Genomic DNA, 25,648 nt, shown 5'->3' on the forward strand with positions numbered 1-25,648 from the left:
AAAAACGAAAAAAAAGGAAAAGGACGCTTTCTTTGAGGTACAAGCGAAAGTACAGTGGCTGTTGAATGAATGCATGCTGGGTAGCATCCTTTCACCCAGTCTCCAGCTTGCTGTATCTTTCTTCTTTACTTTCTTCTTTACTTTTTGTCTTTTTGTGCCCTCGTGTTCTCCCTTCGTTTCTTTTTTGATCACTCGCTTTTGGAATACCCTTTTTGTTGTATCCTCATTCGTTCAGCCTCACCTTCGACGGTCTGTGATCTCATCCGACTTTTGGCCCCGTAAAGCGGCACGTTGTTGTCATGAGCACTTAGCACTTTGACCGTTTCTCTTTTAACGTGATACGCCCTCAAGGGCATACTTCTCTAATCCCTTCACCTTCGTTTCTCTCTTAGTCTCTCGTTTTGATGGTCAGACCTGTGAGGTTGACCTGCAATATCTAATCAGGATGGCGGAAATCCTCCACGTCTCAGCCCTCGGCTGGGATAAAATGAAAGATCATTGGTGGCAGTTTGTAAGTAGTGGTTGCATATATATTTCAAATATCACTGACTAATGCTATGTTAGGTGTTCATCGCTATCTTAATAGCTTGTGTTGCTACAGGATCCTTGTGGCTTCTGTACTCTGGCACGAAGAGACTGCGCAACTACATCAAGGTAGAGCTTCCTTTATCTGCTTGTGAATGCGTATCTGATCTGTCGCTCACCTGATCCAAATCACAGACAAGGCCACGCTCAGAGAAAGTGCCGCCCAATGTATCTCAACGGTTGGTTACTCTTTCCAACAAGTTGCTCAATGTGCCAAATATTCAAAGACGCAAGCCGTCTTCTTTTGGTATCTATCTTGGTTCATTCAGTTCCCCGCCGGATCGGGATCAGCTCCGGCTCTTGAATGAATGGGATCTGTTGATTGTTGATCCTTTTCAGTCGGGCACGGCCCAAGCAATTCGCGATGTGGAGGGCAAGCAATTATTGGGAAGAGTTGACCTTGATCTTGTCCTCTCCAAGGCTGAGTCGACATTGTCAGCAATCGAAAAGATCGATAACCTTCTTACAGGCACATTCGATAGTGCTAACTTCAGCGGTATGGTTCTGGCCAATTGGGAAGGAAAGTTTCCCGCCTCGGTGTTCACTAAACTCGTCGAGGTGATCGATGAGTTGGGTCTGGCAGTCTACCTTGAGACCGCACCCCCAGACTTTCTAAAGGATCGCAACTCCATGCAGAGCCCTGCCATTTCCGGAATCGTTATTCAAAATGCCAGTATACTGCCAGAAGGCCAGAAGCGCGACTATTTTCAACTCGTGAAGATGCAGCCCACTATCAAGGCGTTCGTCTCCGAAGCTTGTGTGAGAGATTTCGTGGTGATGGCGTGGGAGACAATCGACGACAATGCCACATTGTCGAATGCTGTCGTCCAAAGGTCTCTTCAATGGTGTAACTTTTACAGTGCGATTCCATGGATTGGCCAGAAGTCGGCTCTCACAAACGCTGCCCTTAACGTCAAGATCTCAGAGCCTCTACCCTCTTTTGGATGGCTGAAAGATGCCGAAATCATCAAAGCTCATGATCGCTGGCGCTCAAATTTGCATATCAAGAACGATGTATCCGACACGAGCGCTTGGAATACATTGTTGCCATTTTTTCCTACCCTGGAAGAATTGCTTACCTCGTCGGAATATGCTCAACCTGAGAACAACGAACTGACGACAAAACTCCGCGATCCACCGGAGTGGGTAGCACAGGTGAAGTCTCTGGGGAGTCCACTTTCCATATCAATGGCAGGTATTGAATACAACTCTCTTGGTTGCTTCCCGCTTGGATCTGAGGCGACAGCACTTGCCTTTGCCGAAGTCCTTCAGTCACAACTGCGCCTTAAATCACTGGGCTTGCTCCATCCGGTTCCTGCTTCCAAGATTCAGAGCATCGGTTTACTCCTCAAGAAATTTCACGAATCTTATATGCTTCCCAATGCAACCAGCTCAGATCCTTACGCTGTTACAAACGCAACCTCGGACCAACTGGCGACTTCCATCAAGGAACTATCTACTCTGGCAACGAACGGCTCATTGCAGGTCAACCTTGGACTGGACTCAGGACTTCGTAAGAGTGTCGACATGCGCTTTTGGGCAGTTTACCAGATGGAATCGGATGGGTTTGAAGTTTTTGCTTCGAAAAAAGCCCAAGGTTTAGCAGGAACCGTACTGCATACGTTCTTGTCTGCAAAAGGATACTCCCGCCACGTTTGTTTTGAGGTAGAAACTGCTTTAGCCAAATGGTCCCAGGACCTCGGCGATGATACCGGACTTCCTCGCCGATTTGTCCAAGACATCGACATGCTGAGCCCCGAAGAGCGACTGCTTCTATTTCAGCATCTCTCCTTGACCGACTCATACAGCGAGCTCTCCGACAGTATTTGTGCATACATTCGCAGACTGCTTATTGATGCACCTTCACTCGCTCAGCTGAAGGAGCTTAACACCGTTTCGTATCTTGAAGGCTCGGCTTCTCCCGAAGTGTTGGTTAATAGCCGCATCAAATGGTATCGAGAACAGGGATGCCAACATCCGTCTGCCTCTAAATGTCTCGCATTATTCTATCAAACAGATGCCGCTTTTACTCAGATCCTGAGGGAGCACCGCGAGGAAGACCTTGCTTTGGTATCGAAGGCCTTCTGCCAGCTGCTTCAAAATGATCACATCGATGCTTATACTGATATCATGGCACTGGCACTTTTCTGCGCTGCGAGGAAAGGAGCAATCGACGAGATTTATAATGAAGTGACCGATCGTAACCCGTTGTTCAACAATCAATCAGACCAAGCGGCTGCTTTCTCAGAATCATTTGCTTTAGGATCACGCTGCGAGGTCTACTTTGATGTTCAGCCTAGCGCCTTTGGAAAGCTGCTCTCGGATCGTTTCAGAAGAGAGTACAACGATGAGAAGCTCCCCGATTGGATTAATGGCGCCCCTGAAATGGCCACATCTTATGCTGGTGCCCAAATTGACGTTAACCCGGATGACAAGGTCAAGCCGATGCCTGGCTACCAGCGATTTACTTTCCTCGGTGTTTTCGCATTCCCAGCGTTGATTGACATCATTCTGCTCACAATTATCGGCCGTGGTCTATACCTTTCAGCCTTTATGACCCATGACGAGCTACAGAGTGCCACTATCGCTTTGATGATTTCCCTTCTCTTATCTGGTGCAATCGGTACAATGATCGCGTGTGGAGGACCCTACTATCTCATTTCGATGGCCTTCGCAGCTTCAAATATGTTCGTCCTTATCCGATTAATTGCTGGCATTGCGTTCACAATTGCCGCCGGCTTAATTGGATTCATCGTTATCTCTGGCGTGAAAAGCCCACAGGCTGGCATTATCTTCTATCTTTACCTCGTCGCCTTGACCATCTACCTGACGACCTTCGCTACCCTCGCCAGCTTTAGCTACCCCGGAACCGGTTTCTTGTCCGGACGCAAAGTGATCTTCAGCTGCATCCCCATTCTCTTCGTCTCGCCTATCATCACTACTTGGAGCGGCCACGATTCAGCTATATATCTTGCTGTGCTATACGTGTTCATCGGATTTTTGCTTCTCGGCTTGCGATCAGTAGCCTCTAAATGGGTGACTTGGTATCAGAACATCAGGAGGACTGACGACACGGAAATCCGGAAATGGTATATTGCCACATACGGTAATAACGATGAGAAGGTTTTTGGAAGCCTGAGTGACCCGGCTGTCTTGAAACTGTCAAGAGATGCTCTCTACAAGGATGTCTTGGCTGAGAACTCCCGGAGCTTCTTCTCTAAGCCCACAACTGATACACTAGTCCGCGAGCTTGCCAGAGATTGGGATTCGACAAATTTCCTCCTAGACTGGTACTGTCGTTATGCTGATGTGCCCCGGCCGATTCCGTTCAGTTCTTCCTGGAATATCCAGACCAAGGTCGGGTTAGATGTGCTTCGGAACTCCCAGAAAGGAATCCGGTTGCATAATGCCTTCATCCATTGGCGCCAATCGAGCAAAGAAATAGGTTGTGGAATCTTGTACTTTATCATAGCCCTTCTAGACAAATGGGTTGAGTTATTGAGTGGCGGACAGCTCGTTGGTCTCTCGACCTCCCTTTCTGATGCCAATCGAATGGCAGTCGGATTTGGATTGGCCTACTACCTCATAGGGGCCGTTCTCATCGATACCAAGGCCCAGGAACTCCATGATCTTGTGGGCCAGCATTCAGCTGTTGCTGTGGGATCGGCCAAGGAGATACGTCCCTCACAAAAGCGAGACGTGAGATTCAAGAGAAAAGTCTACTGGAAGACCTTTTTCAAGTTTCTTATGTGGCTGGTGTGGAGCTTGGCTATTGCAACGGCTTTGATCTGGACTTTCCAAGCACCAGTGCAAGCGATGATTATGTTTTTCGCTTATGTACTGTCCTATACCGGCCTTCTTTGGTACCAATATACGAAGATCTTCACCGGCCCGCACGCCCTCATACCACTGATGACCGGTGTGGTCGTCGGATTGCCTGTCGGTATCGCCCTCAAAGTATGCCTTGGTAATAACTTCTTGTATTCTCAGGTGATTGGTCTAGGAGCAGCCACATGGACAGTGGCTATTCTCTCCCTTTTCACTGCCAAGATGGGCATGCCCAAGAAAGTTGACTCACCCGTGGAGCTTGGGAAGACATTCCACGCATATACCGCCTCGTGGGCGGATCCTGAGTGGTCCCAACAAGAGTTACAGACATTCTTTGAAGGAATGTCAGTCGTTCCTGCTGATGCGCGGTTGAAACTTGTGCCGGGCTCCCATCCCGGTGTTGAAGTTAAGACTATTCTACTTTCGCGCAAGATAGAACCCAGGATTGAAGAGGCCTTCCCGGAATCGGAAAAGCTCATCAGTACGGCGCTGGGTGCCTGGGAAAGGGGCGAAATAACCCTTGAACTTGTGCCGTTGGGTTCGCTTGGCCCTAACATTCAGGCACTGAGCTGCAGTATGTCTGGTCGTCTGCAGATCGCAATTTGCGTTGGACGAGGACTAGACGAGCGGATTGATGTCAGTGCTAACTGCCAGGTTATTGCTGAGACTCTACTCCACGCGGTCGCAGAATCAATAATGCGAATGCCCCACGAGTATGCCGTGCTTTCTGAATCGCTCGTTACAGCAGGAGTGACTGAAACGACCGCCCGACAACTCCGAGAGGAACCAGATACTCCACTCGTCGTACGCTGGGCAAAGAAGGAGCTTCTGCGGCAGCTGTGTCTAGGATTCGAGTGTGACGCTCATTGGGAAAAGCTGCCTCAGAATATTAGGAACATGTTATTGGATCGTTGTCTTGGTAGGCCATGTCTACTATCCGAGGGCAGCCAACAATGGCTTGAAACGAGTCTTTGTCGGTTTGACACAAGCGACTTGAATGTGCACGTTGCTCGCTGCAACCTGGGAGCTGCGACTGCTGTTAGTATCCTTGACTACGCGAATTACGGAACCGGTGAAGCAGGAGCCATCAAGGATCCGGAAATCCCAATATATATCCCAGAGATCCCGAAGAAGCTTCCTATGGCTATGTCCATCATCCAGAAGCCGTTGAGTTATGTTTATCACTCTATTGGCTCTGGGGTCAAGTTCTTCATCGCTGCTTTACTTGCGGATTCCGAATTCCAGAGGGAATTCGATCATGTCATGAGTGAGCGACACACGTTGATTCGGGTACCGCTTGTGTTTTTGATGAACATGATTTGGCTGTATTTCAAAATGGTGCAAGATATCGGTTTGTCATTTTTCTTATTCCATGGCCGATCCAACGTGAAGCGGCTGTGGAACGAAACTAAGGGTATCACCGTTAGCATCAAGAAGAGTCGCTTTGTTGTGCAGAGCTTGGAAGGTACCTTTACTTCTTTCAGACACAACGAGCCCGACGGCGGTTACAAGGTATACTATTACTCGGGAGAGCACAAGACAGAGCCAGAGGGTATGAAGCTTCTTAAATATGTCAGTACATATTCAAAGGACATGCTTCTACTCATTCGTCAAGAGTTCAAGGACGGCAAAGTGCTCAACGAGTACCACTACGACTACCGCACTCCAACAAAGAAGAGCTTTACCCTATCCAAGGCGTGGGCGACCAGAATCCCCTTGGGTCGGCGTTGCGTACGCGGACAGAACAACTTGGAAAGTGTTCAGTACAACCGCAAAGGTCTCATCGAAGCGGGCTCCTACATGAAGGATGGAAACCTTATTCGCTTCAAATATCATTACCGCAAGAACCCTCGCTTCGGTGATGAGCTGTTGCGCGCTGAGTTTTCGTTGACACATATCACTTGCACAGTTTCCTGGTGCGCGCCTCCTCTTCGCCATCCGGAAAAGGTTGAGCGATGGATCCCTCATTCTAAGGTCACCGAAGCGACATTTGTCCAAGGAGCTGATGTCTACGAGGCTCGTTGGCTGTACGATCACAAGTTTCATCCCACAATTTTCACGACACTCAATGGACAGAAGGTGCAGACACCTCCGATGATCGAGCACGACTTCATAGGGGTGCTCGCCAAACCCAAGCAAACTAGCTTTGCGAACGATAACCCTCTTTTATACTGCGACAGCCTCAATTCGAATGCTGTTACCCGTTTCCTAGGACTGACAACTAAGCGCTTCCCAGTATCCACTTCTCGTGCTCGTTCATTGCTATGGAAGTCTTGGAAAGACCGCGTAGACTTCGATGCAATTATGGTCCGTTGGATGGATGAGCGACTCCTGCGAAGAGACAAGACCTTGGCTCCCTACTGGCGTGCTCGTAACCGTGGTGATCTTGCAGCGGCGAAGAAGTATCTGGAACTTCGCGCGGACGCCATCACCGCCAGCGCTGATTTGGATGACAATATCTCCAGCTGGACGCCTCTTGCGGTGAAGATTAGCGATCTTTTCAACTTCGGACCCGGAGGCGATGCTGTGGTCCACACCAGATCTAAGGACTTCGGCTCTGACACTGACAAGTCGATGCATGTCATGGCTGCTGATAATGGTACTTGGCCGAACGAAGGAGGCGGTGTCTCTGCCTGTCGACGTGATATGATTAACTCGCTAAGGACCGTCAAGTGGCACATGATTTGCGAATCAGCAAATGACTTTGGTCTTCCTAAGCACCAGACGGAGCAAAATGTCCTTTCGTTGAAAGTGGTCCCTCTTTGGGGCTTGGACTTCCTCACTCCTACACATGGCCTGTTCAGGAACAAACTCGACTCGGAAGTTGAAAATGTTACATCCGCCAGTGACATGGATATCAAGCTTAACTTCATCCCAATTCTGACAGCTCTGGTGAAGGGAGCGCGTGCGACTCACCTTTCAAAGGCTGATATCAACCAGGCGACTCGGGCTTTGGTCAACTTGAACACATACTTCCAGGACTCGCGGCATTGGACTCAGATTTGGAACAGTGATCTTGTCAAAGAAAGCTGGAGAGACCTTTGGCTTACTCAAGAGATGCCTAATACTGTTCCATCATCTCAGTGGTTCCGCACCGAACTTCCAACCCTGACATCACTTGATACTGCCTTGGAGCTTTGGTATCGGTATCTCTTCATTTTCTCTATTCCAATTCCCGAGAAGATACCCAGTGTCTTTCAAGCATCGCATCACAGTGTTAGTGCATCCTACGGGGTTGTATGCAAGATGAAGAGAAACTGCACCTTACAGATTTGGGATCACGCCATTAGTTGGCGTGAAACCAACCTCTGTCTGTCGTCCGCCCTGTGCAAGCTTTCTCCATTCGTTCGCAATGCTCTCTTAGGTTTAATGCGGATCACTTCAGCTCTTACTTTGCATCATGCCGATATCATTCTTCCTTGCGCCGATTTCTTCAATCCCGGCTGGGAGGTTGAAATTGGTACCTGCCAAGGAACCATTGAACATCGCAACGTTTTCCGCAGGAAGGTCGACCCCGTTGTCAATGGTATCACTGACATGCAAAAGTTTGCCCCTGTGAAGGAGATTAAGTCTCAGCGCCCGACAGTTACCATGTTGTCGCACGTGTGGTATGCCAAGGATATCAAGATCGCTCTTCTTGCCGCCGACATCATTATCAATCAGTGGAAGTTTGATGATTATCACCTAGATATTTATGGGGCCATCGACAAGGCGCCGACGTACTCTACTGAATGTCAAGAAATCATCGCCTCCAAGGGTCTTCGAGGCAAGGTTACTCTTCGTGGTACTGCTGATCCGATGAAGGTTCTCGAAAACACCTGGCTTTTCCTCAACTCGTCACTGTCCGAAGGTCTGCCCTTGGCCCTAGGTGAAGCTGCTCTGACCGGTGCCCCCGTGGTTTGTACCGATGTTGGTGCGTCTCTTCGTGTTCTGAGCGACCCAGACGACTTCTCTCGTTACAGTGCCGTCGTCGCACCCAATGACGCCCACGCCCTCGCAAAAGCGCAAATCACCATGCTCGGCCTTTTGGGCGAATGGAGCAAGTATACTGATGACACTGAGCCGGCGCCTGTGCTCACTTCATCTCCAACATCGGAGGACGTTGCCAAGATCACCCGTCGCATGTACGAGAAGAGCGAATACCGCCGCAAACTCGGCATGATGACCCGCGATATCGTTCAGAAATCATTCAGTGGCGACCGGTACCTCCGTGAGCACGAGCAGATGTTGTGGATCGGCAAATCTGCCAAGATCATGGCCAACCGAGTTGGAGGAGCCATCACCGAGCCCACAGACATTGCAACTGCCATGCGCCAGACTCTCCCGATCGAAGAAGAAGTCATCACCATCCCTCGCAGCGCTGTGCACTCGTGGCGTTCATCTGCTGCATCGGGCATGTCGACGGTGTACAGTGAGGTTTCCAATTTCCCAATGCTCAATGGCTACCACCGCCCGTCCTCTATTCGCTCAGGTATAAGCGGTATCTCAACGGATACAGAGTCCTTCCTTCCTCTCCCCAGCAACGCCTCTCTCCCTGTGTTCGCTCCTCGTCAGACCCTAGGCTACCCTGGCACCCCTGACGGTCGTCTCTCACCTTCGGGGCGACTATCACCACTGCCAAACCCCAGGAATAGTGGTCGGCGATCCATGTCAACCGCTGGCCGCGAGCAGCTACGTGGTCTCGGACGCGAAGAATTGAACCCTTACCGCAATTCCGACGTCAGCACCATCATGAGAGACGAATTCCTTCAATCAAGCATCTACAAGAACATCGAAGGCAGCAGAAGCACCCCCAACATGATCTAAAACGAAAAGGAAAAAGGAAAAAGAAGCTGTCCCATCTAGTTCTCTTGGTTTCAAATCTCCCCCTTTTTTACTTTTCTATTTTTGCATATCATATGACTGATTTTGGACTAAACCCCCCGGTCTGCTAATCTGTTATTGTCTATACCAACCATATACCCCGAGATGATGAAGTGCTCGTTGTAAATACTTGCATCTTGCATATACTTTCCTTGACTCTGCATCAAACTTCATCATTACCACACTCATTGTTTTCCATCTTGGTTTGCTTTGGATAGCATTGCATGGCTTAACGGATCTAAATTGGATTATTCCCCTATTAATACCTGATAGACTATTGCATTTTCTAGCGTGAATTTTTACTGAATTATAACTTTTCTCAAGTCCCTCAAGTCTCTTGCTGGTCTATGGTTCTAGAACGCAATTTAGAGGAATCTATGGCTCTTGTAAGACTCGTGTTCATTGTGTAAACTGTAAGTATTAATATCACCAGGTATATATATAACATTCTCGGATTCCAAGATACATCAATGCGTAAGTACTGGCACAGAACGTTTAACACTATCCCAGATCGAATCCTCAGGAACGGGATTTGCAATCTGGTGCCATTCGCCGTTGAATGCGTTGACGAGCCAGTTAGATAGACCTGTGATTCTTGTTAGTTTATTCACCGCAGGCAGGACAAATCGGGACAAAGACGTACGCTCGTATATCATGAAATGCGCGTTGTGGAAGTAGATGTTATGATCGGAGTCGGGGTAGAAGTGCATGTCGTAGTTTTGTACATTGGACAAGTCCAGCTTGTCGACGAATGTTAAGGTGTTCTGGATATGTACATTGTCGTCTGAGGCGCCGTGTATAAGCAGGAAGCGCGTGGCTTCGGAGAGTGCAGACACGTTGGTGATGCTCGAGTTCTCGTAACCGGAGGGGTTATGTTCTGGTGTATGCATGTATCGTTCTGTGTAGACCGAGTCTGGGGGGCTCCAGTGTCAGTTACCTGGTCATGTTATTCATATTTGAGCGAAAGAGACTCACCATAGAACCGCCAGTCCGTGACGGGGGCGACGGCCATGCCATACTGGAATGTTTCACCGGCGTCTTGTTCGAGGACCTTTAGAGTCATGAATCCACCGTAGCTCCAGCCCCAAATTGCCATCCGCGTCTCGTCCACGTAGGGTTTCTTAGCCCACATTTTCGCGGTGGTGATCTGATCGTACGCTTCGTAATATCCTAGATTTCCCCGGACTGCGCATCTCACTTTCCGTCCGCTGTATCCTGTGCCCCTGGCGTCGAGGGTGACAACAATATATCCTAGGTTGGAGGCGATATAAGATTGGAAGTCGATCGTGAACTTGCGGTCCACTCTCTGTGAAGTCGGGCCGTTATACAGCTGGAAGACCACGGGGTACTTCTTAGCAGGATTAAAGTGTGGTGGGCGGCGCTCAACGAGCTGAAGCGTGAAGCCATCAATGGTTACGTTTTGGTAGACTTCAGTGGGAAGAGCAAATGTTTCCACCATTGAAGCCAGTCTGGAGTTCTCCTCGATAGTTTTCTCGAACGTGATCTCGTCGCCCTGGGTGTTGATGATGGCTTGCCATGGTACAGACGGCCCATTGTAGCTAAGCAACGCATATCCGGCGCCATCAGAGAAGGATACATCATAGAAGCCGGGTTTAGAGGTGTCGGTCAAGGGTTGAAGATTTGAACCGTCAAGCTGGACCCGGTATACGTGTCGCTGCGTCGGAGACTCCTTTGTAGCAACAAAGTAAACGATTCCCCTGCGCAAGTCCACGGCTGATGGTGCTTCCACGACTTCCCACTCTCCTGTGGTGAGCATGGTAGGATTCGGATTGTCAAGAGGCGTGAAGTAAGCTAGATGATCGTATCCATCATGAATGACTGTGTCGATGTAACCATCATCTGGTCGTCCGTTACTGGGGTCTGCGGGGATGAATTTGGTATAATGGGAAGGTTCAACCCAGCCACCGTCAAGATTGGCGATATCTTCGAATCTAACCAGCTTTCCTGTTCTCGCTTTCGTGTCAATCAGGAAGATCTTTACCGCGTCGCTTTCTCGGTTTGTGGCACGGACAATGACCTTTCCTTCAGAAGCCCATAACACCTCGATGATGATACGATCATCATCAGGGAAGTCGTCAGGAACGTTGACCGGGAATACCTCGTCTTTCTCGACATCATAGAACAGCAAGTTGACTACCGGGTTCGGAGACCCAGCTTTAGGGTACTTGATCTGCCTGACCTCTGGATAGTTCTCGAGTCCCGGAGGAGGTCGTTTCCCCGAGGGTCTTGACACGAAGTATTGGACCGGGAATTCCGGAACAGCGGACTCGTTGGTTCGAAGGAAGGCAACGTATTTCCCATCATTTGACCACCACGTTACGCTTTTGTCCGTAATGACTTCTTCTTCGTATACCCAATCGGGGACACCATAGAAAAGGTCCTCGCCCCCGTCCTTGGTAATGGAAACGACACTTTCCGAAGACAGTTTTCGCAAGTACATATTATTGTCTCTCACGAAAACTACAGCATCTGAACTCGGAGACCACAGCGCAAGTTGCACTCTTCCGTCCGGAACGCTGGGATCTAGTGGCTGAGCCGTTTGGGTCGCCACGTCAAAGATCCAATATTTTCCCGTGAACGAGTATCTCCAGTTCTTCTCATGGCTCGACATGAGTAACACCTTATTCAGGTCTGGACTAGGCCATGTGAATGTCGGCATCAGGGTCTCCCCGTTGGCTTGTACGACAGCCTTATTCATTAAGATTCTACTGCTCTGACTGTCAACATCGTCGCCTTCCTGGCTGCGAATATCGTCAACCCGTAAATAGCCCTGTTTACCAACCTCTGCCCTCTGCACCAATAGCCCATCTTCCCCATCTGGACCAGCAATCCATGAGATAGCGTGAGACCGAGGATTCCACGACCCTGTCAGGACTTGTTGGAGTGTCACAGGCCTTCCGGCGCTTGTGCTCCCCGAACCTGACTCCTCTTGCTGCAGGGTCTCAGAGGCTGTTTGGGGACTTGTCCGGCCTTGAGTCAAGAAGAGCACTAATGCCAGCACCCAACCTCCCAGACAGAGTATTACCAACGCCCAGAATATCTGCCGCGTGCGACTTCCCGAGCAGGCTTCCTGGACGAGGTAGGAAGGAATGGCTCGTCGACATCTGCTTCCCCATCCTCCACATCGCGATATTTTGTCTCGTCCGTCACTCCCGATGTGCCATTCGCGAAATTGTTATGTTCGTTGTTCTCAAGGTAGGCTGTATCGACGGACAACCCTGAATCGGTGGAAGATCGGAACGATGCGCCGGACGTGGATCTTCGGCGGGTCATGGGGAAGAACTCCGCATTTTCAAGGTCGTCGGATCTCCCCATAATCATTGGCTTGTGTGGGGGAGCAATTCGAGAAGTCGCATGCAGCGAAAAGGTATGTGATAAGATAGCAAGGAGCGTCGGCGGGCGTACAGATAAGGCCAGATGGTTATCGAGGTCGGAGGAAAGCGGTGCTTGCGTTCACGACAAGAGACGTATCCATGCCCTCTCGTAACTGAATCATATATTTCAGTCTCCAATAGTGTCCCCTTCAATTTGGCCCCAGATGCAGAGTCAGCCTGGGCCCCAAAAGTTTGCCTGTTGGAGAAGGACACGAGAGCCGCGGCGTTGAACGGCAGAGGGACTCTTGGCACCAAACTATTGAGGCCCGTTTCCAGTTAACCAGTACGTACTACGCACTGCTAGCAGTGGATCACCGTCCATACCCACTTTCAACAGGTAACCCAGCCTCTGGAGCTAAGCCACGTAATTATTCGAGAACCTATAAAGAAGAAGAAAAAGCGGAAGTGGAAGAGGAAGAAAGCACATGAAGATACAAACGTCCCAACCAGAACTTCAATTAAGCCAAAATAATCGCTGCTACACAGTGGAAACTCTAGGGCAATACAAGCTTTGCTTTCGTTCTTGTTATCCTCCGAGTCCCCTAATAGAATAATCGGCACAATCGTAGAATGCTGTCGCAGAGTGGCAGTAAAAACGCACGGCTGTCCCTTTACATCCAAGCATCTCTCGCAAACCTCTAATAAGTTCAGGGCCACGTCATGTAGTCTAGACCGGGCTCCTTGTTCTCCATCAAGGAGAAAGCCGATGCTTTATAGATGAGATCGTGCTTCTATCGCCAGGTAACTGTATCTACGCTGCAGTAGGAGTATCGAACTTCGGTTGCTCCATGGCGGACTCATCTCTCACACCTTTCTCTTCCCTTGTAACCCGGCGTCTTGACCTCCCGAAGGGGAATACCATCTTGTTCGATTGATAGAATAAGTTAAGCGAGGTAGATTTGGCCATGGTGCTATTCTTAATAATGCTGTTATAGGAGAGCCGTGGACGATAACCGTGCAGAGACTTCCACGGTGGTGTCGTAGTATCAGTGCTGGTCGTTCCACTTACAAATGGTCAAGGATGACGAGGCCCATGACTATCGACCGCTGGGGACGCAGGTGGAGATAACTCAACAATTCCAGATGCGACCTGGGTTCCATTGGACGACTTCCAAGGTCGAAGATTCAGAGTGATAATACAAGCACAGAGTGCCAAAAAGGTGTACTCCGGAGTATAAATAAAAGATTCCTGCAAAGATCGTATTAGAACAAACAAAGGAGTATCAAAGACTCACTATTTCATTTGTCATTTTTATCTTTGGGCGCAATCGGTCCATTTCCGCGTTATCCAACCATGGTACAGAGTACAGGAAAGGAAAGAGTTTGTATGTTGAGCGAATGTAACCGTTTTAGTTGCCTATTTTCCATCTGGATTGGGGAAAGTAGGACGGACCGAGTTCTCGCCCAAGATTCCGCGCATCAAGAATAGTAGCATGTCTATTGTCGATTGTTTGCAGATCCGCTCTCGAGGCGGGGCTACAGGGCTGAGCCACTCCCCGAGTCCAGTAGGAGACGACGCGTCAGGAGCATTGTTATTATTGGTGAACGAGAGCAAGAATAGGGGGCAAGATGGGCAACTGGCGAGGGAGGAGGACGAAATGGTGGTGCCTCCGCGCAAAGCTAAAATAACTTAACTCCAGTACACTACAACTTTATCTCTCCTTCTTTCGCCCCTCTCTGGCTCTTCCCACGTTAACTTCCATCCTAACCCCCCAACCTTGATTTTATTTTTTTTCTTGTCCTTTTCCCCTCATCCATCGCATTGTATATACGGCCCTAGACGGATCCGTGCGAGCGAGGGGGATTTCAAAGAACCTGGAAATACCAAGAACGTCCAAGACTGGCTGACAATCTCGGCATTGGCCCGAAAAACGTCATTGTCCTGCCTCAGACTCACACCCTGTTAGGCAGACGGATTTTGTTCTCGGCCAGGAACCACCGTTGCTTTTTTACCTTTGGGCCCCATTCTCTTAAATAGAAAACCCTATAAGGCTGATGGTCTTCTAATCTGGGGCTTACACTCTTCGAACAATCACATTCATCATGCATGCGGAGAATCCTCTACAGAGTCCCGCCGAACTCAGCTCGGTCGGACCACAGTCAGAGTCCGCCCTACCTGGACAGATTCTCACGGGCAAACAAGAACATTGTCGGTTAATTCCCACTCTTGATAGATTTCCAAATTTGCCAATTAGCTAATCAAATGAATTACTGATGCACAGACCTTAAGCGCGAGCTCATCGCCCGCCAAGTGCAAAGCGAAATCGCCGAGCTGAACTCCCCGACGGCCCTCCAACGTTTCGGTGCCCCATTCAGATCAGAGTACGGAGAAGTCGCCCCGGTTGACTCAGAACTCCCCATCCTTCGATATATATTTGTTCATCATGTGCGCAATTTCCCCTTTCTCGACAAGGCCCGCGAGAAGGAGTTTTGGCAGGATAAATTGCAAGTGGTGAGTGTGGATCCATGTACGAGGGCCCAAGGATGAAGGACACTGACGGCATACATAGTTCCTAGAATCCTTCGCAAAGAAGCATGTTTCGTCGTCCGAAGACCGCCTAGAGGAGACAAAGCGCAGAAAATTGGCAAGGAAGTGTGAGAAACTCGTGGAGCTCATGATGGTATCAGGTATCCCAACGGCATCAGGGTACGAAGAAAGGATCCAATTCTCGGAAATCGAGGTCGTAGAGCGCGGTGCCAACGACAAGGGTCTGTTGGTTAATATGCCGGAAGGGAATGCCATACACGGCTGGGATGTCAATGTGGCTGCCGTGAGAATTACTTCCGTCAGGCGAACTGTGCGGTATCATCAGCATGCTGTGAGCGGATAGTCCACCCTGAAAACTGAGGGATTTATCGCTAATGCGGGCGTTAGGAATTCATTCTTCGTGTTCGTCGGGAAGGAAAGTCGGACGTCTTTGTGGCCCGACGGTACGGTGACTTTGCGAAGCTCCACAGGAGGCTGCGCACCGAATTTCCCGGAAAGCCACTCCCAGTTCTTCCACGCAAGAACAAGTCCTCAACGTCGTCGAGCTTTTTCTCCTCAGCTGACGATGACGCCTCTTCGGTCTCCTCTTTATCGAGCCAGAGTGCAAGTACGCCGGATGAGGGACAAACTTCTCGAAACAGCTTAGCTCCCGGAAACCCTCTGCATCGCTCTGCGTCGCGATCGTCCATGCGCTCATCTTTGGGAATATCCCCCAAGTCACCGAGACCTTCAGCGGAGACCCCTCGAGAGACTGTACTCTATAGAGAGGAACAACGGGTTTCGCTTCGAGCGTTCCTTCGCACTTTACTGCAGAATAAGCGGGCGGCAGAGTCAAAGGCTTTAGAGGAGTTTCTAACTGCAGAACCTATTACTCTGAATGAGGAAGAACTAATTGACATGCAACGAAGGAAGGAGGCAGATGCTATCAGGATAGAAGAGCAGAAGAAGTTCTATGAGATCGCTAGACAGCGCGCAGCAGAGCTTGATGTGTACATGGAAAACTTCCGTCGAGATATTGTAGAGAGCAGTAAGTGCAAACCCTCTACTTCTTCATACTCTCATGCTGACGGTAATGATCCCTTTGTAGATGGCCTGACGAAGCTGTTTGCGGAAATTAGAGAAAAGCCGACGGTAGAGGATCTCAGTCCTCAATATCAGAAGTTTGCAGAATGGCTTCGGATCGAGTACGTATTCTTTCCTCACTATGCTCCTTATTGTTACGGTTGCTTACAAAGTCTAGGGTTGCCGCAACGCTGTACCATTTGTTCTTGGCCGAGGACAACTCGCCTGAACTATTCGCACAGTTCAAGAGGATACACTCTCTTGTCCCATACACATTGATGAAGAATGTTATCCGAATTGCGAATCCTGCAGCCGTTATGTCTGGCGTTTTGGATCTTTTCCTTGCTCAGCCATTTGGCTCACGGTCTCTTCTGCAGCGGATCTTTTCCATGACTCTGAACGATGGCATCAAACAATTCCAAAAAGCCATTGACTCACTTGCTTCCAAGGTTGATGATGCTTCTCTCTGTCAGAAATTGAAGGCGTTCACAGACTCAGATGAGGAAACCAAGAATGAGATCCGTGCCGAGGCTGAGGATGAGGATATCGACATTCTCGTGGCAATTCTTCGGTCTGACCGCTTCTCTCCCGAACTCACACCGGAGCAATATGGTAATGTATTTAATGCCTATGTCGCCTGGAACCAGGCGGTGGAGAGTGTCGATACAGAAATGCGTGAAGGTGCACAGTGGTTTGCAAACATGAAGCAGCTACTTAAACTCTACACACGGCAGCGTGACAAGGCCATGATGCTCAGCATCGTTGAAGAACCAGTTACCCTCCAACTCTTCCGCGACTTATTCACAATATTCTACGAGCCGCTAGTGCGCGTTTACAAGTCGGCAAATGTTTACAATAGTATCACTGATTTCGCTCAATTTGCCGACGACGCCATACAGGTGGTTGAGAAATGTCAGCGACAAGATGTATCTGCAGATCCAAACCAAACGGTCCAGTCCTTCATCGACCTTTGCGAACGTCATCAAGCGAGCTTCTATAAGTTCGTTCACGAGGTACACCTTCATGACAATGGACTATTTGGCTCTCTGATGGGATGGATTGAAGATATTCTTGATTTCCTACGCCACGGGCCTGTTGGTGGCAAGCTTGACATGAACGCCTTGCTTCACGGAGCTAAGGATGTTGGACAAATCGATAAAGATAAGGCTCTCGACGAGATCAATGCACTTATCAAATGGCATGAAGACCGCAAGCGGTGGCATCTGAATAAGACCAGGCAGAAGATGGCGGCGGAAGGAACCGGGAATGACCCCTTCCCGACATTTAAGGGAAGTGACTTCGGCTTAGACGAGGTATGTCAAAATTCAAGTAGTAATTGAATGGTGAAGTGAGATGCTAACCCTCCGCTAGGGCGACCTGGAAGACCTTGCCATCTCGGACGCAGAGTCTGATCCTAACGACGAGCTCGACGAGGAAGATGACCTTGACCCCATTTCTGCTGAACGACGACGACGGGTCAAGCAACAGGATCAACTCCGTCGCACGGCTGGCGAACCTGTTAAGCCTGAAGTCCAAGAGATTCTCAAATTAGCCGAATCGTTTGGAGTAATGTTACGGATGGTCCTTGCAGAATAGGCTGGCTACTGCTTTGCCGTGATACCCTAGATATTCTTTTCGGCAACTTTGTCATCATGGGTTTTGTTGATTTCCCAGCTGTTGTAGACAAAGATGAGCATTTCTCGGCTGCGTGGCACTTGGTTGTATTGCTGTTGTTTTAATTCTGCATCACCTCATAGCATAATAGAGAAGACCTTTTAATGTTTCATATCGGTTTCATTCTTTCCAGTGATTGACATGCTTATGTGGATGTTGGAACAAGACGTAGAACAAACTACTGCACTTAGGGGCTGGGAGCCGTGGTTGACAGCGGGCACTAAACCCCTCCGATCCACCTGCATCGTCACCGGCCGAAGTCGGTTTCCATAGCGACATAAGCATACATAGCGGCGCATCTTATCATTTCTCCTTATCTTTCTACCTTCAACTGCTTACAGTACCATCACTGCTTCGCCCAAACCATGATATCCCCCCAGAAGAATAATAACGGAGCTGCATCGCCTCGCACCTCCGTCCCCTTGCGAGGTCTGTTCCGCGATGGTGTGTGGTGCTGCAACTGCAAAGAACGCCCCCCGGCGGTCAAATTACAGACTAAGAACCATGGCATAAATCATGGAAGATGGTGTAAATGCTCCTAGCCTCTTGCCCGTCTGCTCTAGGTAGCACCGAACCCGAATCGTAGCACTAACAAACACTAGTCTACACCTGTCAACGACCCCAGCAGCAGCGCTGCAACTTCTTCCTCTGGGCAACTGACGCCGAAGCCCGCGAAAAACTCGCCATTCTATCAAACTCAAGAACAGAGCCGCAGAATATGCCCCAGACACCCACCAAAGCTTCCCGACATGAAGGAACAGGCCTTCTCACTCCACAGACCGATCGTCCACTGCGACATGCCCCTGGGTCCGAGTCGAGGAATTTCCAGACCCCCTCCAAAAGCGCTAAGGCGCGCATGATGACAGAGGACTCCGATGGGTTCGAATGGGATGATACCATTGCGGACGAAGCCGCTACGGTGCAGCATAAGCCTCGCCAGCCGGACTTTGGGCAAGCTGCTGGTGGCTCGGATTTCCTCCCACGAAAGACGCCCCGGACGGATTCTTTTACCTCACCCAGTAAACGGAAGCTGTCTGATATGGAGAGCGCACCGTCTCTCACGCCTACGTCAGTGTTTTCTCCCCGGTCGACTGCGTGTCGACTTCCTCCGGCATCAGCTGAAATCTCGGTGACTCCTACGCCGAGCAAATATAAGAATGCGCTATCTGCTGATTCTGCGGCAGATACGTCAGAGTTATCACTTCAGGCCTTGAGGATTCTGGAGAGCCATAACGTGGTCGTGCCCAGGAAAGCTCAGGAAGAGCTCACCGAGTTGTTAAACAGATATGACCTGAAAACCAGAGGCATAATTCGAGGACGAGACATCTCGCGATTTGCAATCAAGAAGAAAGACGAGGAGATTATGAAGCTCAATGAAAGGATTGTGGTGCTAGAGTCGCAAAGGGAATTGAGTAAGAGCATGGCTAATGGTTCAGGGAGGCAGTAGTGCTTATTTTGGAATTGTGGACGGCATGGTAAGATACCCCAGCCTGCTTTTAGGCACTTTTTGTTTACATCTTCTTTCGGGTTTGTAAGTAAATTCTACTGTTTGGCTTAGAGCGATTGTTGCTAGCATTTATTTTTGTTGTCCAGGGCGGATATATGCGCTCGGTTCACGCATCTTAGATCATATGAAAACAGCGATAGGCTCCTGATGCTAATGCTGGCTTTTCTTTTTTTGTTTTTGGCATCAAACCCTCGAGGCAAATGTCAGTGAACCCCCGAACACACTGGAGCCTATGTAGCGTTGAACTATATAGATTGTAGATCTTATCAAGATCTATCAATGTCACGTGGTGATAAATCGCAAACTCCCAAAATCACAGCCCAAAATTAGCGGATCAGAAAAACACATTTCTACGAAATAAAGTCCACAATCCAAGCAAACGATGCCCTGTCGCCCGGTAGCCTAAGGAGTCTTTCAATAATTTCATAGCTCTCGACTATCAGACAATCTTCGTCCATGGAATCCACGACAGCCCCTAACGCCTCCAAAACGCCTAACAGCGACCTCCCCACCATGTTCCGACCCCCAGTGAACCGTGCAATGCGGGTTCTGGATCGCTCATTCTTCAAGAAGACGGTGCCCCTATCTGCCGCGACGGTTTTCAAGTCCTCCGATATCTCGAAGGTGCGCGGCCAGCTACAAAAGAGTCGGGATTTGCTGGCCGTTCCGAGAATTAGTTCGGTCCAGGACGTGAAGGTTAAGGATGAAGTGAAGAAATGCTTGTTGCTGAAGGAGGGTATTAAATATGATGGTTAGTCTTGCTGGCTGTGCCTTTTAGGGAGCCTGTGTGAGGGTTGGTGCTGATGTGTGGTAGATGCTACAACATGGTCGCCAACGATCAATGAGCTTGTAGAGAATGGTGCTGTTGGAATTGGACGGTATGATTTCGAATTGGACTACGATTACTGGCCTTATGGTAGGTACCACATTGAATGTATTTTGGAATGGGACTGGAGCTAATCCGCTATGGTCTAGCCGATATCATGAACGCAATTCTGCCGGAAGACATGCTTGAGGAGCTTCCTCAAGGGTTCACCCAGGTGGGCCATGTCTGTAAGTCCGCTCTCTCCAGTCTGCACTTGTTTCCCCTGATCTGACAAGACTTAGCTCATTTGAATCTCCGCGAACAATATACCCCCTATAAGTACCTTATTGCCCAGGTGTTGAAAGACAAGAACCCCACAATCCGGACAGTGATTAGAAAGACCGAAGATGTGGGCGCCCACAGCGAATTCCGCACATTTCCCTTCGAGTTCTTGGCCGGCGACGAGGATATGAACGTTATCCAACATGAGCAGGGCTGTGAATTCCGATTTGACTACTCTCGTGTGTACTGGAACAGCCGTTTGGAGACCGAGCACCGTCGACTCGTGAACAAATTCCGCCCGGGCGAGATGGTTTGCGATGTGATGGCCGGTGTTGGCCCGTTCGCTGTCCCAGCGGGCAAAAAGAAGATTTTCGTTTGGGCCAATGACCTTAACCCGCATGGATATGAGGTCATGCAGGATGCTATTCGCAGGAACAAGGTCAACCAATTTGTGACACCGTTTAACAAGGACGGAAGAGCGTTTATCCGCTGGTCTGCTAATGAGCTCTTGCAAACGGAGCCAGTGACTGTAACTATCCAAAAGAAACAAAGAAGGAGCGCCCAAAAAGAAGAGCAGGCCCCTGCCCCCCAGCAGAGGTCTATCACCGACCCACTGTCTTTGGTCACTACGTGATGAACCTTCCGGCGAATGCTCTCGAGTTTCTTGATGCATTTCCTGGTGTCTATGCTGGCAAGGAATCCTTATTTGTGCCGCATACATCTACACCTCTTCCAATGGTACATGTGTATTGTTTCTCCGGTCATTCGGAAGATGAAGTGGACGACCACAAGGACATTTGCCAGCGCATCTCGGAACGAATTGGCTACACCATCACGCCGGAGGATCGAGTCGGGGGAAGTGGAAACGCAGAGCTGGAGCTGGCCATTCACAATGTCAGGTTGGTTAGCCCCAACAAGCAAATGTTCTGCGCTAGTTTCCGTCTACCTAAGGAGGTCGCTTTCCGACAAGTATAATGCCGAAAGTTGCATATAAAGTCATCGCATTGCAGGAGGCGTTCGGGCCGTGAATAGATTATGGATAGATCAAGAAATAGCCAATCTGACGTTGATACCCTTTCCGCTCAATATTTTACAATATAAGTACGAATACAACGTGAACTTTCCTTCACCCATGTTGATGTAGGTCTTATCTCTATCCAAAGGCGGTGACTTATATACCGCCTTTTACTGCCCATACAAAACTCCGCCCGCAAGAGTTCTCCCAGTCCCGCATCAGAGTCAACACCCTGCCTCAACAGCTTCCAGCGTCTGGACACTTATAACATTCAACTCGACAGTCATCGAAAAGGAAGGCCCATTGTATCAGTGCACCACGAGATATCACATACGGTACCAAAATGAGCGTCCAATTGCCACCCCCAACACATCGCAAGCGCGCCTTGCCCCAAGGCGAGCTCGAAGCCGCCTCGACTCTCAGACTAGGCGCGGACCAGAATACCCATACTTTGTCGCTTTCCGAAGCAAGACTCGTCATCAACAAAGTGCTGGAGAACAAGCGCAGGGGTGGAAAGAAATACGAGGAGCCGGAGTGAGTGCCGGAAGTCGACCGGTTGTCAACACAATACAGAGGAATACCATCATGCTCACAAGCGTCTTACAACTTAGGAACCTTACCAAGACCCTGGACTATCTGGAAGTATTTGCTCGATTCAAGGACGAGGAAAACATCAAGGCCGTCGAGCGACTGCTCAATTCGCATACGGAGTTGGAGATGTTCGAGCGGTCACAACTGGGTTAGTCACTTTTTGTCTTTTGCTTTTTTTCTTTTCCCCTGCTTAGCCTGTGGCTTCTGGCCTTCTATTTTTTGAGGTCCTTTCAGCCGAGCCGCTTTCTGCCGTTAATCTGCATGTACCCCGTTATAGTCTAACCAGGAGACAGGGAGTTTGTGCTGCGATAATGCCGAGGAAGCCAAGTCCCTCATCCCCAGTCTTCAACACAAAATCTCCGATGGCGATCTGCAAGAGCTCTTGGACGAGCTGACCAAGCTGCGGAATTTCACGGAGTAAATTTGTTATCGCCGTTTCTTATCGGACCATACTTCCTCTCCTTTCGCATCTTTTTTTTTTTTTTTTTTTTATCCCCATTTTTTTTGGCTGGCTTTTTGTTGGTCTGTAGCATGGAGTTTTGGAGTTGAAGTTGACCCGGAAAGCATGTGATGTAAAAACTGCACGATTACCACATGAGGCAGATGATATAATAGACATCTATAAGAAGTGTTGGGGGTCGGGGATAAGGAAAGCAACGCTGACGGCCTGATAAGAAGCCGGGGGTTGCGTCGCGTTGGGGGAGAGATAGTGAGGTGACATCGCATGCATTCCTGAAGAGTCATAACCAGTTGTCCAGAGCTAGAAAAGCAAGCTAGCTAGCCTCGGGAGAGAAGAGATTTGATAATGATAAACTCCCGTCGAGACACTCATTGGTTCGACCAGAGGGCATCTGAAAGTTTGCGGTGCAGGTGTACGCATGCGATTCCGAGGCCTCATTGTCCCCCATAAATATTAAGTAATGAAATCTTGGCTCCTGCAAATGACAGGCAATACCTACAGTCCGACTCGAACCTGGTGTCACCGCCCACGGCATACTCCGTACGCTGTGATGCATTTCCCGAACCCTATTTGGGCCATATCAACGCTAGTCTACTTTTGGGAGGGGGTTCCGAATATCCTTGTCCATGGAGATTGTACGATGCTGTATCGAGACTGCAGCGGGCTGTATTCATTCGTATCGTAAATACACCTTCATAGTAGTACTACGAAGTATATACATCGTCGTCCATTGGTACGGAAGCTCATCAATTATCAATATCTACATGATGACAGGATGAGAGTATAACCCAGCCTGGTCTCTTCAAAGCGGGAGCTTTATCATGTCACATATCCCTCGCTGAACTCTCCCCAAATGAGTATCTCATCGAAGTATGACGACAAGTCCCACAGCTCATTCATCCTTCATACTATATATATCGCCGGCGAGATATTCCCCACCTGAGCCCCGATTTGCACAGCGTCGAGCACTTCTTGGAAGTGATTATTGTTCTCGAGAGATATCAGATCCCAGGGCTCCATTCCACTCTTTCACCATGACGCGGACGCCTTGGCTTTCTTTTCTCGGATGGCCATTGAACATATCACGCACAATGTGGACATCATCTATTGTGGTTTTGTACAGCTCCAGATCGAATTCTCTGAAAATTCTGGCGACTACCAGAAGTATTTCAGCCTTTGCGAGACTATTGCACGGGATGTTAGTGCACTGTATTAGAGGGATGTCCAAGGGAATAAATAGCACATACGGGATGCCGATGCACTGCCTTGACCCTTTGCTGAAGGCGACCATGTACTTTTCGAGGTGTTTCCTTTGCATTGGATCCATCCATCGTTCTGGGATAAAACTGTGCGAATCGGGAAAGATGTCTTCGTTATGATGTACGAACAAACTCGTCATGCCAACCGGCACCTGGGATCGATGGTAAGCGGGGGTAGTCTCCAACAATACATCGTAGGAGAATAAGATATGCTTACCCCAGGAGGAATGATCCAGTCTTTGTACCTCATAGGCTGATCTGGTGAGCTGCGTTGAAGTCGCGTTGCAACAGCGTTGGTGATTCTGCGTGTCGAGATGAGTATCCAGATAAAGCGACCTGATTGGAGAATTTCTCATACCTTAGACCCTCCAACATAACGGAAGTTTGGTATGATTAGCGACCGAATCCTGTCAAAGAGTGCGGCTTGGAATGAGGATCCTACCAGGTAGGGCATTGCCTCATATTCCACCAAGGACGCCGTCCCATCGGGATCCAGCCGATTCAGCTCCTCGCGTAGTTTCTCAAGCTTTTCGGGGTTATTTAGGAGGTAGAAAGTGATTGTGGCTAAATTCCTGGCAGTTGTTTCTCCGCCAGCCGCAATGACAGTGAAAACCTCTTGGCTTAAGCGATCAGCTGTCTTTTCTTCAGGGGGGAGCGTACTTTCTAGAAGAGCATGAAATAAGGTGCCTTTGGGCACGGTTGTTCTGTTACCAGTGGAAATGCTGTCCGACCGTTGGCTATCAATGACCAGGTTAGCCAGGCGCATACTTTCATTTTTCTGGTCGATGACTGGCCCGATGTCAGGATTAATGCTCATGACGAGCCATTGTGGGAGTAGCTCAAAGAGACTAATGAACCAGCGGAATTGCTTGAATTGGATGCCGGCATGCACAATGGCCTGCATTGTTTTGGACCATTGCGGGCTGAAGTCAGGGTCATCAAGATAGTGAAAGGAGTCTCCCATGGTATATTCCACGACTACGTCTGTAGTAAAAGCATTAAACGGATGATACATATGTAGTGGAGCCTGTCTATCCTTCCAGGCGCGCAATCCACCGCACAGTTTGTCAACCATGCCCCGGAGCATTGGCTCGAGTTGTCGGATTCGCTGTTGGGAGAAGAAAGGATTCATCGGTTGACGCCGTATCCGATGGCGCCGGTAGTCGACTGTACCAAATGCGGAAGCTGGTGCTCCAAACATCCCAGTCAGATGTAAAGACTTATCTCGCGGGGCATCTCGAGAGTACAGCGCTTCATAATATTCAGCATCGTCGATGTGTAGCTCGTACGGGCTGATTCGCACGATCGGGCCATATTTGCGATGCATCTCGGCGATCCGAAAAGTGTATTGACCTTCTAGGAATGAATCGTAGTAGAATTCATACCACATTGTAAGGGCGGCCAGTTTGGGTCCCGGGAAGTGAGCAATGGGTGAAAGCCATAGCCGCTGTAGAGCCAGCCAAAGCAGGTAGGCCGCACCTGCGACACTGAAGGAGACGATTACATGCCACCACACCATGTCAGTCGAGTAGCGAACAGGAAGTATAAAAATCCAACGCAGCCCCGGTAGGTAAGAGGCAACCAGGAAATGCCATCTTATTTGGCGGTCAACAACACTTTCCAAGAGCCAGGGCCGTTCCCCCTCCGGAAATCCTCCATGACCTTCATGAATTTATACCGTTCGTGGCGCATCTAAACGAGCGGAAAAGAAACCCGAAGTATAGTATTGGGTGAGGAAGATGTGTTTTGACCTCTAACTGTTCCAGAAATGGACCGTTAGGCTCGGCCCACACCATCTTCCCACTGCCCCAAGTCCAATAGATACTCTTCCACT

The 25,648-nt window shown here is 49.3% G+C and overlaps 6 protein-coding genes across 6 annotated transcripts; 4 read left to right on the top strand and 2 right to left on the bottom strand.

The window, feature by feature from the left end:
* Window positions 1-415: 415 nt before the first annotated feature.
* Window positions 416-9,219, top strand: gtb3 (glycosyltransferase family 4 protein; the record flags this gene model as incomplete). The annotated part of the gene is made up of 3 exons (XM_015553420.1): window positions 416-511; window positions 565-654; window positions 721-9,219. Coding segments are annotated over 3 exons (8,673 nt in total), but the record flags the coding sequence as incomplete, so codon positions are not given.
* Window positions 9,220-9,743: 524 nt separating this feature from the next.
* On the bottom strand, window positions 9,744-12,618 carry dapB (dipeptidyl aminopeptidase dapB; the record flags this gene model as incomplete). Its single annotated transcript, XM_015553421.1, has 4 exons — window positions 9,744-9,862; window positions 9,920-10,189; window positions 10,252-12,267; window positions 12,327-12,618. 4 exons carry the CDS (start codon window positions 12,616-12,618, stop codon window positions 9,744-9,746), a joined length of 2,697 nt encoding a protein of 898 aa, XP_015405279.1.
* A 1,940-nt stretch (window positions 12,619-14,558) lies between these two features.
* On the top strand, window positions 14,559-18,020 carry ANOM_008166 (PX domain-containing protein). The gene is made up of 7 exons (XM_015553422.1): window positions 14,559-14,820; window positions 14,894-15,123; window positions 15,182-15,490; window positions 15,547-16,186; window positions 16,247-16,343; window positions 16,400-17,534; window positions 17,593-18,020. Exons 1-7 carry the CDS (start codon window positions 14,715-14,717, stop codon window positions 17,815-17,817), a joined length of 2,742 nt encoding a protein of 913 aa, XP_015405280.1. The 5' UTR covers window positions 14,559-14,714; the 3' UTR covers window positions 17,818-18,020.
* Window positions 18,021-18,260: 240 nt separating this feature from the next.
* Window positions 18,261-19,342, top strand: ANOM_008167 (uncharacterized protein; the record flags this gene model as incomplete). Its single annotated transcript, XM_015553423.1, has 2 exons — window positions 18,261-18,339; window positions 18,498-19,342. 2 exons carry the CDS (start codon window positions 18,261-18,263, stop codon window positions 19,340-19,342), a joined length of 924 nt encoding a protein of 307 aa, XP_015405281.1.
* A 516-nt stretch (window positions 19,343-19,858) lies between these two features.
* trm5 (tRNA (guanine) methyltransferase) lies at window positions 19,859-22,516 on the top strand (the record flags this gene model as incomplete). Its single annotated transcript, XM_015553424.1, has 8 exons — window positions 19,859-20,153; window positions 20,217-20,318; window positions 20,378-20,455; window positions 20,510-21,018; window positions 21,087-21,458; window positions 21,788-22,038; window positions 22,116-22,243; window positions 22,389-22,516. 8 exons carry the CDS (start codon window positions 19,859-19,861, stop codon window positions 22,514-22,516), a joined length of 1,863 nt encoding a protein of 620 aa, XP_015405276.1.
* A 1,021-nt stretch (window positions 22,517-23,537) lies between these two features.
* On the bottom strand, window positions 23,538-25,333 carry ANOM_008169 (cytochrome P450; the record flags this gene model as incomplete). The annotated part of the gene is made up of 3 exons (XM_015553425.1): window positions 23,538-23,739; window positions 23,803-24,116; window positions 24,173-25,333. The coding sequence occupies 3 exons, from the start codon at window positions 25,331-25,333 to the stop codon at window positions 23,538-23,540; spliced, it is 1,677 nt and encodes a 558-aa protein (XP_015405277.1).
* Between the last annotated feature and the right edge of the window lie 315 nt (window positions 25,334-25,648).

This window comes from Aspergillus nomiae, assembly GCF_001204775.2.
Source record: "Aspergillus nomiae NRRL 13137 chromosome Unknown contig00212, whole genome shotgun sequence".
Classification (NCBI taxonomy): domain Eukaryota; kingdom Fungi; phylum Ascomycota; class Eurotiomycetes; order Eurotiales; family Aspergillaceae; genus Aspergillus; species Aspergillus nomiae.

Coding starts and splice junctions, on each gene's coding strand:
- ANOM_008166 (XM_015553422.1), top strand. CDS start 14,715: ATGCATGCGGAGAATCCTCTACAGAGTCCCGCCGAACTCAGCTCGGTC. Junction 16,344..16,399: donor GCAGAATGGCTTCGGATCGA/GTACGTATTCTT, acceptor TACAAAGTCTAG/GGTTGCCGCAACGCTGTACC. Junction 17,535..17,592: donor GTGACTTCGGCTTAGACGAG/GTATGTCAAAAT, acceptor ACCCTCCGCTAG/GGCGACCTGGAAGACCTTGC.